General features: G+C 36.5%; 1 protein-coding gene across 1 annotated transcript in view; it reads right to left on the reverse strand.

The window, feature by feature from the left end:
* Positions 1–15,716, reverse strand: part of LOC133526354 (probable G-protein coupled receptor CG31760) — a 146,148-nt gene that overhangs the window by 10,354 nt on the left and 120,078 nt on the right. Inside the window, exons 4-15 of the mRNA XM_061862944.1 lie at positions 11,656–11,839; positions 11,056–11,251; positions 10,609–10,767; positions 10,406–10,535; positions 10,190–10,322; positions 8,874–9,009; positions 7,860–8,013; positions 7,302–7,411; positions 6,774–6,918; positions 6,168–6,237; positions 5,620–5,758; positions 5,110–5,215 (exon numbers count right to left, since the gene is read on the reverse strand). Of these exons, the coding sequence (XP_061718928.1) occupies positions 5,110–5,215; positions 5,620–5,758; positions 6,168–6,237; positions 6,774–6,918; positions 7,302–7,411; positions 7,860–8,013; positions 8,874–9,009; positions 10,190–10,322; positions 10,406–10,535; positions 10,609–10,767; positions 11,056–11,251; positions 11,656–11,839 (1,662 nt within the window). The remainder of the gene's footprint in view (positions 1–5,109; positions 5,216–5,619; positions 5,759–6,167; positions 6,238–6,773; positions 6,919–7,301; positions 7,412–7,859; positions 8,014–8,873; positions 9,010–10,189; positions 10,323–10,405; positions 10,536–10,608; positions 10,768–11,055; positions 11,252–11,655; positions 11,840–15,716) is intronic.

Consider the following 15,716-nt stretch of genomic DNA (forward strand, 5'->3'; position numbering starts at 1 on the left):
TCCTAATATTATAACTGAATTGTCTGTTAGTAAATTTAAAAATTATGTAAAACGTAAGCTTATCTCTAAAGCCTATTATAGCACACAAGACTACATGAATGATGAAACACCGTGGGATTAAGTGTGATTGTAAAGAATGAATTATTTATTGTTATGTTATTAATGATGAAATTGATAATTCAATGTATATATATACCGTATTTTTTGACATTTAGATTTTATTCTAGAAAGGTTCTAGACTAGTATTTTTATACAATTTTGATGTTTGACGATCTTGTTGTGAAATTCTTATTATTAAGTTTACCATATCTATAATAGTTCAATGTTTTTTTTAGAACAATAATAACTGCATCAATAAATTGCTCTGATATTTAGATTAAGATGATATTTGTAAAATTTGACGATTTAAAAGTGCTTGTTGCTAGGCCTATTTGAATAAAAAATAATTTTGACTTGATTACAAGGTAACGGAGGCCTTACCGGGGCCCCCGGGTCTCGGACTTATGAGGAGATTACAGATTGAACTCAACTTACATGTAACTGATCATGAGACAGTCGCTGCCACGTTTAAGGTGACAGTCCATTTCCAACTGCAGCTGCACTACCGTTGCGACGTTACTGGTGCGACATTACTGCAGCGGCCGACTGCTGCTGTTTGCGGCGTGCAGTCGCGGCAGCGTTCGTCAGTTGATTGTCAAAGTCAGACGTATAAATAAAATTACTAATTTACTTATTTGTATTTTTTACGAGAAGAAGTAAGTGACGATAATGCTACATGGTACACGAAAACGAAAAACAGTTTGCCTTTCTACAAAAGTCACAGTCAAAAGTCTACGCAATATTATTAAAAAACCAGATATTGTTGGTGATCGTTTGTTTGCCGATTAAATGAATAACAATTTAACTTCAAATTGAAGAAATACAACCAAATTACTTAAATTAAATGAATGCAGAGGAGAAATATTTCTTCACTTAAGGTAAGTTAACATTTTGAAATTATCTTCCCCATCCTCTTGACTAAATGCGTGACCACCGCACACAGCAACCCGACGAGAGCGGGACTCATGTTGCTCGTGATGGATACGGTATGCGCACTTGATCCACTTACATCACGTGATCCAGCCAAATCCAGCCGGTGGTGTCTGCACGTTTTTGGTGGCCTAGTACCGCCTGGATGTAGAAGTCTGCGATAAACCTCCCCTCAAAAAGCTAGGTAGGCTCTTTTATCCCGGGTTTACTTTATTTTTGCAAAGGGATTCGTGGGCTTCGGAGATGGCGATGCGACAAAATAAATTCTCCAATGCAGTCGTTCAGTGTTAGCAAAATATTACAGATTTATCTTTCTGAGTTTTCATATTAAACCAATCTTTCATTAGTTACCTAAAAGTAAAGAATAAACGAATAAATTGATTTGTAAGAGCTATAATTACGCAATTTACACTTAATATTGTCCAGTTTCCTATTTCAAACTAAAGCACAAATTTAAATCTTATAATCGCTCTTGTGTTGCAGGTGTCCATGGGCGACGGCACTCGTGGTCGTGGCAGATACAGTTTATGACTAGACCATATAAAACTTGATGGGCGAGACAAGAAATCCTTTATGAAGAAAGCTATTTACGTTAGCCAAGGGGCTGATAGAAAGAATATTTAATAAATTAATTGAAATAATAAATATTTTCCTCGTGATGGTGTGATAAAATAAATTCGTGTTGCGCTCTGTAGCAAAGTTTGTTTAACTCTCATGTCTTGAAGTCCCCGCAACTGTCAATACAATTTTATTTTAAAACCGCTGTCGCTTCTCTTGTGGTTCAATTTTGTAATTTTTCTTACGTTTGAGTATCCATATGCTACCATGAGGTGTTAAACAACAACTTTGCCTTTTGTATTTCTAGGTAATACAACTGAATTATTGCTTCTTTTATCTCAGAAATGGCTTTGAAATGACAAAGTGAGAAAGTGTCACGATATTATACACCGTGGGCTGGTAAAACCTGATAGATTTAAAGTTGTATTCTTAATCGCATTTAGAGGCTAAAATATCATACAAATTTTCTGTAATCGGTCTTCTTTCAGAGATAATGGCAATTCTTGCGAAAATTTGTTTCTGCAATAACTTTGTGAAAAACGCCTTTTGTGACTTGGTTTAGTCATACCTTCTGACAAACATTACTCAACTAAAAAGAACACTCGCAATTTTGATCTATAGATGAATTAAGAAAACTTTACTTCTTCGTTGTAATGTTTTTTTTTTTCGCCAAGATGTAGAAAGAAATAACGTGCTGTGTGCAGAAAATGGCTAAAAGAAAAAACAGAACATTTTATTTCCGAATTTTACTAAACTTTTTTTGATCCTCAGGAATGCGTGGTTAAGATCTGTCGGATTTTACCAACCCACGGTGTATATAATATGATATTACGACACTTTCACATATTATCACGCCAAATTCACTGTGCCACGGTACTGTCAGCGAGAATTCAGTAATTAATCCTGTTAAATATAAGCATCACTGAAACTCCTAAGCACGCCTCCAACTCCAGAAGTGATAAATGCGCGTTGCCGACCCTTTAAAAACCTGTACACTTCTTTTTTCAAGAACCCATACTGTAGACCTTCAGAAAAACCTCGGCAGGGAGCTCATACTAAAGCCGGAGCGCCCGCGGGAGGAAATTCCTCTTAAGCCGCACAGTGCGCGACCATTGTTGCCACTAAAAAAATGTAATTTACTGTGGTTTCGTAATATCCTAACACAAATACAGAGGATACAGAGTAAGCTATTTCATTCGAAACATTTTCTCAGTCAAAATTTGGAAAAAGAGAGAAAGAGGAAAGAGAGAGGAAATTGCATACGACCACTCCGTTCAGTATTAGAATCATCATAGAAATATTATGTTGTCACATTTTTATGCTATGTGTACATGATTGTACGATAATGGTTAGCATACCTACATCGATCTTATTCTAACACATAAGTGCGTCCTGTAATTTAGTAGTAGTAGTAGTAGTAAAACTTTTTATTGTACAAAAATGAACACAAAACAGGAAAAAAACACTCATCATTAATACAAAGGCGAACTAGTTTTCCAGTTTTTTCACTATTATTAGTTTGTAAATAATTTATATATACATACATACATAGCTACTATCTACTTATTGCCTACCATGAAAATCTTAATTTGAAAATCGTATATTTGCCTCTCTATCGTTCTTGCCCTTTCGAGCTTATAGCTATTCTCGGAAAACTACGAAAAAAGGAAAGAACTGTTTATTTAATGAATTTATCAGGAAACATTAAAAAAAACAATAAGAGCAACGCCAAGATACAGAGGAACTACCGCGAAACACAGAAACTATCGGGGTTGTTTATCCGCGGGTGTAATAAACTCCTTATATTGTAGTGGTTATATCCTCTTTGCTTAGAGCTACTAATATCTGTGACCAAAGACATTTCTGTAAAGATTTGACGTGCGGTTTGCAGTTGCGGTCGTATGTACACCAAACACTAAAAATCACCATGCTACGTGCAGTCGGTCTTGTCATCATTTTACTATGGAATTTGACAATAACACTGACGCATTCAGGCCGCTGCAGTAATGTCGGAGCAGTAGTGCAGCTGCGGTCGGAAATACGTTAAAATTACCATATTACGTGCAGTCGGTATTGTCATTGATTTTACTATGGAAATTGACAATAACACCGACGCGTTCAGGCCGCTGCAGTAATGTCGGAGCAGTAGTGCAGCTGCGGTCAGAAATGGACTGTCACCTTTAGACTTACGCCCTGTCATGCTGCCGCATGCAATGCCATCAGTGACTCGAACCATTAACAAAAAGAATTTGAAATAAAGAAGTATTGTCAAAGAAAACTTTGTACCGACGTAAATTTACTGCCATCTTTCGACACATAACATTAATACTTTTAGAACGCCATTTGACTTTGATCCTTATTCTTTCACTGATATGTGTTGAATTTGTTAAATATCAAAAACATTCCATACGACGATCATACCATTCAGGTTAACCAAGCGATACTTTGCTTGCAATTACTTTCATAATTTGCCGCTAACGCTATAGTTCGTTTTTATAGCATTAGAAAAAAGGTAAATCACGTTGACAAACAAGTCACAGCAAATATGTAACAATTATAAATCATATGCATTCTTGTGTTTCATAAGTACTATATAAACTAAATTAAAAAAAAAACGTTTTTCAATCATTTTCAATAAAAATATTGTTTACCTTTTTTCTAATGGTAAAAAAACAAACTATAGCTGCAGCAAGCCTTGATAGGATATTTCTGTGTGATTCTTTATTATCTTCGCTTTCTTAGATGTTTATAATGTATTATTTATCGTATTCGTGACTCCACCGATTAGGCCCTGTGCCCAGTGGAGGCAAAGGGGAATATACCACGCAAGGTTTATCTCCGTTTGTCCCCACCCCACGTGACCACCGTCATACGTGACAGGCGGGGTGGTGACAGATGGGAATAATTCATATGAATGCACTTATTCCCATCTGTGCTCTCTCTCTCCGCCTATAGCCTTATCCCATCTTTTGGGGTAGTCTCTCCTAGTCTTTCTTCGCCAGGATCCTCTGTCCCGAGTTGTCTCAGATGTGATATTTGCATCTTTCATGTTCTTGTTTATAGTAGCATGTTTGCAGGGGTCATCATCTTTTTGGCGCCGATGACGAAAGACGGACATGTAACTTAGGCGTCAGGAAATACTCCGGATAGGATAGACTGATTTATTAAAGCAGTAATTAGTTAGCATTAATATACGTGGAAGTGTCAGAAGAATCATATCACGCCTGATTTCATCTATACCGAGTCTATTCAGAGCTTCTAGTTTCGCGTTATCGCAACTAGCTTTTGCCTGCACCAAGGCGTGCTATTCTTCCTTTCTCGCTTCTTTGTTCATCCAACGCATTCTTATCACTATCGTCGTTAGTTGTGTCGTATTCCCATATGTGCACGGAGGGACAAATGGGAATGTACCCTACGGTACATTTGTAAATGTCACGAATAAAACATTATTATTCTTCCTGATCATAATATTAAGTAACAAACATTTTGCAGTGAATACAATACGAATCAGGGAAGACATACCTTGGGTAAAAATACTAGTAGAACTGTAGTAGAAGTGGACAACTGCGTCCTGATGAAGCCGAGCAGATATTTTATATCCGGCCCGGCCCGAGGCAGGATTAGTAAACTGAAAAGTAAAATAAAATTATATCAATACGTTCATGTACGTGACAGTAATGGAACTTTAAAATGATTAGTATGAAACTAAAGCAATATTTGGTCAGTTAGCCGAGAAACACGCCCAACGCATTTTAATAGGCGGGTCCACACTAGTAGTCTCACGAGTAAATAAAAGTTACACAAGCCACGGCAGAGAGTAAAATAAATATTATGGGCAGTATCTGCGGCGCCATTATCAGTAGCTGAGTAGTATCGCCATCTTGATTTCATCTGACTTGCGAGGCTAAGGCATCCGCTACAAACCTCCGTGACGGGCCGTTTGCTTCGCGCGGCAAATTCCTCGCGAGGCGGCTAGCTCTATATTGAACTCGTCCTATTCCATTTTTGACTGAGGAGAAAAACCTGACTTACTGGAATGCTATCATGAGCGAGTTGACGGTGAAGATGTTGTAGATGGCGATGGAGATGAGCCGCGCCTCGTTGTACAGGCTCTCGGCGTGGCGCACTCGGTAGCACACGCGGACCCCCCACAGCAGGAACAGGATCTCGCCTGGAACCAATAACAACTTGACTGAAGTCATTGAACTGATTATATACGGTAGGTATATTGTGTCAATGATTGTAGGTACCTACAGTGTACAGTACAAAATTAATTAATTTTGCAGTACAGTGAGCTGCGAAATTAAAAAATAAATAAATATTGCAAGCTATTTGGCTTGCATGGAGAAATTATTAATGAATGAATTGAACTATAGTTCAATAAAAGAATACGGTTCAGTCTCAATTGTGCGGTGTAAGCGTCGTTGCAAAAACCAAGAGTTAGGATTTTAGCAGCAGTGCTTATATTCTAATACACACTGTGTAAGTAAGTTTTATGTCAAGGTGCTTTATATTGTAAAATACCTCGGTTTGACAGTCAATTATTAAAAATATATCATTTGAAGAAAATAAATACATACCAATAGCCAAACTGTGATCCCACCAGTTGTAAGTGCATTGCTTAAATCTCAAGCCCTTGTTGTCTGTGATCTGAAAAAATATTAATGCAAAAGTAGAGTACATTTAGGTACAACAATACTTGACACACTTTTGATAGAAGAGAGATGATGGAAATACTATATTCACGTCCACACATTGCTTTTTTCATTTAACAGTGGCATAAAGCTCTATTATTTTCAGAACGTGGACATAACAACCGTGCAATCCAGTGTCCTTAAACACAGGTGAAATTGTTTTGTTTGACCATACACTGAGGGGTGAATATGTGGGTCGTACCGAACAACCCCAAAATAACGAAAAAAAATCAGCTGTTCCACAAGCTTTAACATGTGATTGTCCAAAATGTATGAGACGCCAGATTTTTTTCGCGATTTCGGGGTTGGCCCCATAGTAGAAGTTATTCAGTATGACCTACATATCCACCCCTCAGCGTATGGTCAAATATAACAATTTCACCCGGTATAATAGCTCAATCATCCCAGTGTCCCATAATTTATTAGAGATAAAACATCCCACAGACCTTACGGATCCAGCCGGACCCAAAATTTTAATTTGATACTACTTACGTCTTCAGCATCAGGCGGAGAAGACAGAGTCCAGGTGCCGAGATACACCAGCATGATTAGAAGAATGGGTGCCATCCATTGCAGTAGTTGTTTGTCTGTCAGCTTCAGTTTGTGGGCGGATTTCACGCGATATGTCAGGGATACTCTGCAAAATTACAAATATTATTGTTTATAAAATACTTTCACTATTTATTGTCCACTAGGTATTTGTTGAAGGGTCTTTAAAATACAATATAGGCATTTCAAAATATTGTATAATAAAAATGTATGGTCTCAGTAAGTAGCAACTGTAGAGAACCACAAGTGTAGGTATTTACATAGCAAATACATTATTTTCCAAGTAATATTGTATTCAGATTAGCCGTTACAATGAAATAATTTGATAATAGACTCATCATTGTCAACCCTCATAAAACTGCCATTTGCAATAATTTTCGACTCTCCTGTCTGTTACCCAATAAGTTATTTTAGTGATATTACGATAAACTATGACAGTTTATCGACAAATAAGATAAGTAATATATTTACCTCCAAGTTTTCATAAGCAGGGCTGTGTATGTGATGCAGAATCCCAAGTGACGAGTCCATTTTGTAGCAATGCAAGAGTAGCGGTCCAGAACTGGGAATATAGCTGCCATCTGAAATAACAAAACTTAATTCATTAATACCATTAGTAGTAGTAATTTTCAGAGCAGTGTAGGTGCAGATATTTCTCAAAGCAGGCCTTTCTACTAGGAGCCAGAAAGGTCTTGCTACCATTCTGGAGAGATAGCTGGAAAGGTAGCTAGCTAATTGCAGCCATCAGCTAAGATTTGGCATGCACACATATCTAAGGTGGAATGTGACTTCTGGGTCATAAAGATCCCTGTTCTAAAGTTCCCCTTTATACTTGTTTAACTGTTTTGTTTATGAACATTAAAGTGTTTACCTCCTACCTATGGGGGATACCTTAAGGGAGGTACTTAAAAGCTTTGTTGACGAGTAACTCTGCCACAACTTGCCACTTTGAAGAAAGCTTAGGTCATTGTTTAAGAATTCCAGTTTATTTATCCCTCTACTAAATTAATTAAAGTACCAATACGTTACCTCCATATACATGCAAGCGCAGCCAAGTAGTGTGATGGAAAGGAACACCGGGCTTGCAACACGGAACACCTTCACACGCCGGTGGTGTCTTGTGTAGATTGTCAGCAACACTGTCATGAATGCACAGCTCACCGATATTACCAGGAGGGATATCCTGAAATTTGTATGGAGACCACTTTTTAAATTTCAACTGTTACACCAAGTGTTAAGAAAATTTATATAAACCTCATATGTTGAAGCTGTAAAGTAGGAGCCCTAGAATAGTGTGACAGTCCCTGGTGCTGTCATGCTGCAAAAGGGTAGCCATTGTCAGGGACTTTGTGCAATTTTTGAGTGGTGGCCATAAATCATATTTCAACTGCCTAAAAAAATTACTAGAGTCATCATTGAGTAGAGGGAAAAATATAAACATCCTTCTACTCTCTTTTTCTCAGTAAAAGAAAGATACATAAGTGTCTGCCTATGGTCTAAGGCATGGGTCACCAAATGCATCCTGACCACCAAACTATTTTGTGCTGTACATAACCTTTTACTTATTTAATAAACTCAAGTAGATATGGACCATGATGATAATTATATTTAAATAAAAACAGGCCCCTGAAGAAACTACTAATTGGTAACCTACTAAGTGGCCACAATAATTGGAATTAGGTGTTGTTGTGATCCCTAGCAATTTTTTTAAAAATAAGGATATGACTATGAATGTGTAAGCAATGCCTCTGTTTTACCCTTTTATTTATTTATTTATTATTATTTATTATTTTATTTGATACACTAGCAGCTCTTGGAGCTGATGCGTGTATATCGCAGCACTTGTGTTTATTTAGCACTTTTTAATGTTCTAAAATGTGTATCTAGTCTATTTTTGAAAGAGTTCACTGACGGTGCACTAACAACAGAAAAATAAAAACTTTTATGCCAGAAAAATAAACTTTAGGGCTCCTAGTATAAGGTAGAAAATGATATGTATAAAAACCAATTGTTAAGTTGAATCAAGATGAAATAAAAACTTACCGAAATGGCCAGTTGTAAGTAGCGAGGCAGGGCTCTGGTCCCCGACATGTTTCGCAGCCCGGCTGACATTGCAGACATTGGTAGGGTTCACTCCAGTTTTCCAAGCCGCTATTTTCCTTGTATTCTTGATAAGCAACTGGAATTAAAGCAAAAAATTGTAATTCTATTAGAAATCGTCTCTACATAATAACTTGTCTCAAAATCTCTGTTAAATACACGGTTTGTCCTCCTCTATTGACAACATAATAATTAAAAAAATTGTACTCAAAGTACTTGCAACATCTGCTTAACTTCGGAATATGTGTATACTTGTCTTATTAGTATCTGAAAATCTTTTATGTCAAACAGAAAAATAAGAAAAACTCCGGCTGTATATATATCTATGAACTCTTGCTGGCGCCATTTGTTTTGTTTGTGACTTGTTTTGAACTTTTGACAGTTGAAAAAAGAAGTAGAGGTAGAATAGCGATGTCACGTGACGTTCTAATGAAGTTACGGTTTATCGGTTCAAATCTAGATTATTATACGTTTTTGTTATTCTAATTTTAATAAACAGGCGACAGTCAAAACCAATTTCACTGTTCACTGAATTCTGATGAACTTGGGTCATACTTATAGAATTCATAAAAATAATGTAATACCGTAAAAAAAATTGTTCAATAATGTCGGCAGCCTTTGCGCAAATGGTACTCCCACATTTGTGTTATTTATACCTAAAAAGATTTAAAACACGATAACATCCACTAACACTAATATTTATTACTTACAACCTTTTAGATGTTTAAAATGCTCACACACTGGTAAATTAAATATGTATAATGTGTTGTACAACAAAATAGATGTTGTAGATATAACAATTGTATTATAACGTAATCACCAATTAACAAAAGTTATAAATGATTACCATGTTATACTTACAACAATTTGCTACAAATTTTCGCCATCGTTCAGCGTGGGAGCACTTATAAAATTGGATATGTTTCATAACGTTATAAAACATTTTACAACAAAAGTTATCATTTAATTTTGTCACGGTGTTGCAATTTGTTGTATAACATTAAAAGTTATACCTATTAAGTTACATAACCATGCGTAACTTTTGTTACAATTTTTGACAAAATGTTATACAACGAATGTTTCAGAACGTTATATTTATATAACACCAATGTGGGAGCACCATAAAATGTCCTGCTGTTCAAGAAAACTAGACGATGCTGTGTCGCTATCACGCCTTTGGTAAAGAGGTAAGTACCTACATGAGTTTATCCTCGACATGGCTCCAAAAGTAAAGAAACCAAAACCTAAAAAATAATTACCTTCGACAAGTGAGCCATTGAATCCATTAGGATGATGCGTTGAATAATACCCATCTCGACAACGGCAAGCGTACGATCCTCGAGCCCAACCAGCATGCCTCACTCCAACCTCTCGATTTGGCTTGTACTCGCACTACAACCATAAAAAAAGTACAAAAGGCAAATCAATTATTTTGATGTCAAGCTACATGTAGGTAACATTCGCGAAAGACTTACAAAGGTGGTTTCGTTGTGACATTTATGAGTGCCATGAAAGGAATATATTTGATTATCGTTGGTTGGCATCTCACATTGATTTATTTCCAAATTAGATATGTCTATGTCGAGTGACACAACTCCTTCCTGCCTGTAAGCAATATATAATTTAATTACTTCTTTCACACAAATATATAGCATAAAATATATGTAATTGTACTTACTCCCTAGCCGAATGTACTGGAACCGTGTATGATAGTAACCACCTCTCGGCATCACAGCTGAAATATGGAAAGGACCACCAGCCTTTCATAGCTGCATCTGGTATTGGCGAAGGCATGAATTTGAAAGATTGTTGTGATGTTTTATGCCGCGATTCATACCTGTAAATACAGTTACATTTGAAAAAAAAATGCATTTATTTCAGAAAACTTTTTGGTACAACAAGGTTAACTTAAATAACTATCTTAGAACCTAAACTTAAATGCAGATAGGGCCAGGACCTTATCAGACCACTGTCCCACCTGCCAGCCACGACATTCAGCCGACGGTCAGGAGACTGTGGCGGCTGTCGCGCACTCTGCAGAGCGTCGCGGGAATAAACAAGCAAAAAGTTTTTAAATCCACATACAAGTAAATGAATAGTTGAATATATATTATTATTTTCTTACCAAGGATAATCAGTTACAGGCACTTGCTCTAGTGGCGGATAAAATACTGGAACTGGCTCAGCTGTGCCATATCGTTGCCACCCCGTGGCATTCTTCACTTTGGTATCAGCCCGCAATGGTATTGCTCTTGCTCCCACTGCTCTTTCAGAATTCTGATTACCCATTACTAGTGATTTTGATACCGCTTCAAGTACGTCTGAAATGCAAAGTTAAACTTTTATTTTTTTAATATTCGATATATTTCATAAATATTCAACTAAGAAAAAGTGTCTGCTTAAGACACAATATTTTTCATAACATTATTATATTATGATGAAAATTTTAACAAATATACTTAAGAATTACAGAGTTTTTATGATTATACTGGGAGCTGAAAGACTAGAGGGAACGACGTGGAATCGAATGATCCAATTAGGAAGCTGGCGGCTGCTTATTAGCTTCTGGCGATGTAACAATCACCGCATCATCACGTCCCACTGTGTGACGTGCATGGGCGCTCGCAGCTGGCCGTTGCGGTACAAGACACAGCTGCTCTATGGCTCCGGTGGTGATAGGCTGTACTAGAACCAGCTATGAGTTCAATTAAATGAGTTCACTGACCAGCAGAGTCCAATCCCAGTTGGTGCAAGAGGCTGGCCGCCAGATCCGCCCGGGCCCTGGCAGAGTCCCACCGCGTGACGTGCATGGGCGCCCGCAGCTGACCGTTGCGGTACGAGACACACAGCTTCCCCGTGGCTCCGGTGGCGACTGCGTGGACTAAAACCAGTGATGATTCTAGTTCCTCCTGCAAAGAACGTTTTAAAAAATGGTTAAAATTAATGAACCCCTCATATAAATATCTTTACAAATTATTCGTAAGAGATGTCGAAATTACCAAGTAGGTTGCTTTATAGTTTTTTTATTCATAAGTAAAGTCCAGGGGGCCTACCGCGAAAACCGAAATTTGCAAATTGTGGGGAACTTTCTCTTTTTCTATCACTAAGGCGTAATTAGAGTGACAGAGAAAAATGCCCGCAATTGACGAACTTCGATTTTCGCGGTTATAGCCCAGAGTCCAGTCATTTACATATATCTAAGGACGACGGGCCTTACGGGCATTAAGAATTGTGCTAATTCAGTGGTATCACTCACGAATTCGAGCCAATCGTGCCGTCTAACGCAACTAGTTGCGACCAATCGCGCGCGTGATGCCGTATTGTGGCGTTAGACTGCACGATTGGCTCGAATTCGTGTACGTGACACCGCTGTACTGGCCCCATTCCTATTGCCCGTAAGGCCCGCCCATAAATATATGTCAATTAGTCCAGTACGTTTCAAGGATTTGCCACACTGGATGCGTTCTGCGGGCTGCGGTCGGTCAGGGCAGTCGGTCAGCGGTCCGGGCAGGGAAACCGCTCAGCGAACCGGACGATGCGGGCAGGGCAAACAGTATGACCTATATATTCAAGTCATAAAATATTGTAGGTCATAAAAAAAATGTGTGTGTAGGCAGAATATGAGCAGTTGTCACAACAGTTTCGCCTATGGCTATCTACGATTATTCTTTAGAGACGTCAAACGCCGAAAATGGCGAACAAAATTTGTTCTCGTCAGCTTATCTTGTTATACCTATATATTTTTGAACTTTTGTGAAAATAGTGAAGTAGGCATTATGCAAATTAGGTGGAATAAGCCCTACTCATTATAAATTATAACAAACGGTTCGGTACACTTTTTTTGGAAATTGCTGTATTGTGTCAATCATGCTATTTTTAGTTAGAAGTAGATGTAAGTCATATGGGAACATTGGGAACGTCAAACTGATTACAAATTACAAATTATTTATTTGTTAAACATAGGTATGTACAACAGTAGGTCTTAAATTTATAATAAAGTATCACTATGCTTCGCCACATGGCATACAAATAGCTACAGAGGACATGTAGCACGCATTTACAAACTAAATCTATGGTGAATAATGAAGTATACACTACATCATAGACATACAATATAACACTACATATTAAAGGGTAATAAAATTTCCTGAGTCTGACAAAAAATCTTGTATTGAGTAGTACGCTTTAGTTATTAAGAAATCATACAACATTTTTTTAAATTTCTTTAAATCATTAATTTTTAAAATCTCTTTTGGCAGTTTATTGTAAATTCTTGGTGCCATTCCAAAAAAGCTTTTTGCTAGTAATGCTGTTTTACATGACCTAGAGTTTATTTTATATTGTTGGCGATAACTATTGAAGTAGGAGAACTGGTTAGGGTTATACTTAATGTATAATGCGACTTCGTATATATAAAGACAGGGAAGGGTGAGAATATTTAACTTAATGAAGTAGGGTTTACATGATTCTGTGTTTTGTATACCACATACTGATCGTAAGCACTTTTTTTGAGCTCTAAATACTAATTCTCTATCAGTACCATTACCCCAAAATATAACCCTGTACCTCAAAGTTGATGTAACGTGAGCGTTATAAGAGATTATTACTACTTTTCGTAAATTATGCAAGGCAAATGAATATTTGTTTAACTTTTTACAAACGTTATCTATATGGTTGTTCCAACTTAAAGTACGATCTAAACTTAGCCCTAAAAAAGTTGTTGCATCCGTCTCCTCAATGTCTTGGTCTTTGTATGTAATTTTTAAATCAGAAATAAGTTCTTTTCGCTGTTTAAAGGTCATTATTTTGGTTTCATTTAAATTGATAGATAGATTATTTTTCTGTAGCCAATCAATTATTAGTTCTATTGTTTTGTTGACGTGTGGTTTAAATGATGATGGGTTTTCGCTAGTAAAAATCACTGTACTATCATCTGCAAATAGAACTATCTTATCTGTGATTGCTTCTGGCAGATCATTAATGTAGATTAAAAAGAGGAGCGGGCCTAAGACACTTCCTTGGGGGACGCCAGAATTTATTTGTTTTAAGTCTGAAGAAAACGAGACTTCTTTCTTAGACTTAACACAAATTCGAGTTATCTGTGTGACTTGCTCTCGATTCATCAAGTAGGATTGTAGTAGATTGTAGGTATTTCCGCGGATACTATAATTATATAGTTTTGATAATAAGATTTTATGATCTACAAAATCAAAAGCTTTTGTTAAATCCATATACAATGCTGTAACAGGCACTTTTTTATCTAACTGTGTCGTAATTGTATTGAGTAGATCATAAATGGCCATATTTATGGATTTATTTTTGCGGAAACCTTTTTGCTCGTCAGCAAAAAGGTTATGTGTTTCAAAAAAGCTACTTAAATTGAGATAGATTACTTTTTCTATTATCTTGGAGAAAATAGGAATCAATGCCACTGGTCTGTAATTATTTATATCTTGTTTGTCTCCTTTTTTATACATAGGTCGAACGATGGTCGTTTTTAATTTGTCCGGAAATATTCCATGTTCGATACACATGTTAATAATAAAACTAAGCGGTGTTGCAATAATTTCTGAAACTGTTTTAATTATTTTAACTGACAGTGACCGCCACCCGCCGCCCGCCTGCCCGCCGGCCGCTGCCCGTCTACCTACCCGTACGCGTCCTTCCGTTCCTTCCTCCGCGTGCTCGCACGGTCACATCGCATTTCATACAAACTATATAGAGACCAAAAATGTTGTTCGTACATAATACGGGCTGTTCAATTTGACCTGACCGCAGCCCGCAGAACGCATCCAGTGTGGCAAATCCTTTAGTCATCTTGTAATAGTAAAAGTTACTTCAAATATCTTAGCCTACGTAATTAGGATGATGACACATGTTCAATTTTATAACAAAATCTAGTTAAATAGATAGAAAATAAACAATTTATCACAATAAATTACACCTAATAAAAAACTACTAGACTTCCAAGTTTCTAAATTTAAGTTTTTAACATCCAAAAATTAAAATATGAATGGTACCATTCGATTCCTAACATTTTATAAAAAAAGATTGTAAAGCAACTATACAATATACATAAAATCTTAATTTCCTTGTTTCTATACTTCAAGACGGCTTTTCAGCAATAATGACGTCCCGATTGCTAGCCATTTTGTTAGGACCGTTTCGTTAGTAGAGTACAAATCAGACTGACTATCATTTCTTACTATTTTATTGCTTTAATGCAATGTGTCCTATATAGACAATTGATCCTCAAAACAAATTATCTAGCGTATTTGTTTTTTTATAAATGGTTTTGTTAGATTTAGATAAGTATGTTTAGTCATTTATGTTTTAAAAATTTGCTAGTTGTTCATTTTTTTTTGTATAGGTAGACAAAGAAAATTTATATCCGTTGCTGATACATTTAAGTACCTAACCTTATGTACCTAATTACTTATTTAGTAAATTCTATACTAATATTATACACGTTTAATATTATTAAACAATTAGAATTTGATGGGCATGGTATAGTAGTAAAAATTAGTTACTCGTAAAATACTAGGTAGTGTGTACTTTGTAGTTGTATACATATTTATGAACTCGACTGTACAAAATTTGACATTCAAGCCGTAACCATTTAGGTGGTGGGCAAGTTGTGTATGCGTGCATGTGGGTTTTTAACCAACTAATAAAATATGTCTTCTGCAATAATAGACTTATTTTATTATATTATAAAGTATTCATTATCCATTAGCATTTCTATGATGTTAATTTTTAGTGAAGATATCGAAGCTTCATTAATTT

Source organism: Cydia pomonella, chromosome 16 (genome assembly GCF_033807575.1).
Source record: "Cydia pomonella isolate Wapato2018A chromosome 16, ilCydPomo1, whole genome shotgun sequence".
In the NCBI taxonomy this organism is placed as follows: Eukaryota; Metazoa; Arthropoda; class Insecta; order Lepidoptera; family Tortricidae; genus Cydia; species Cydia pomonella.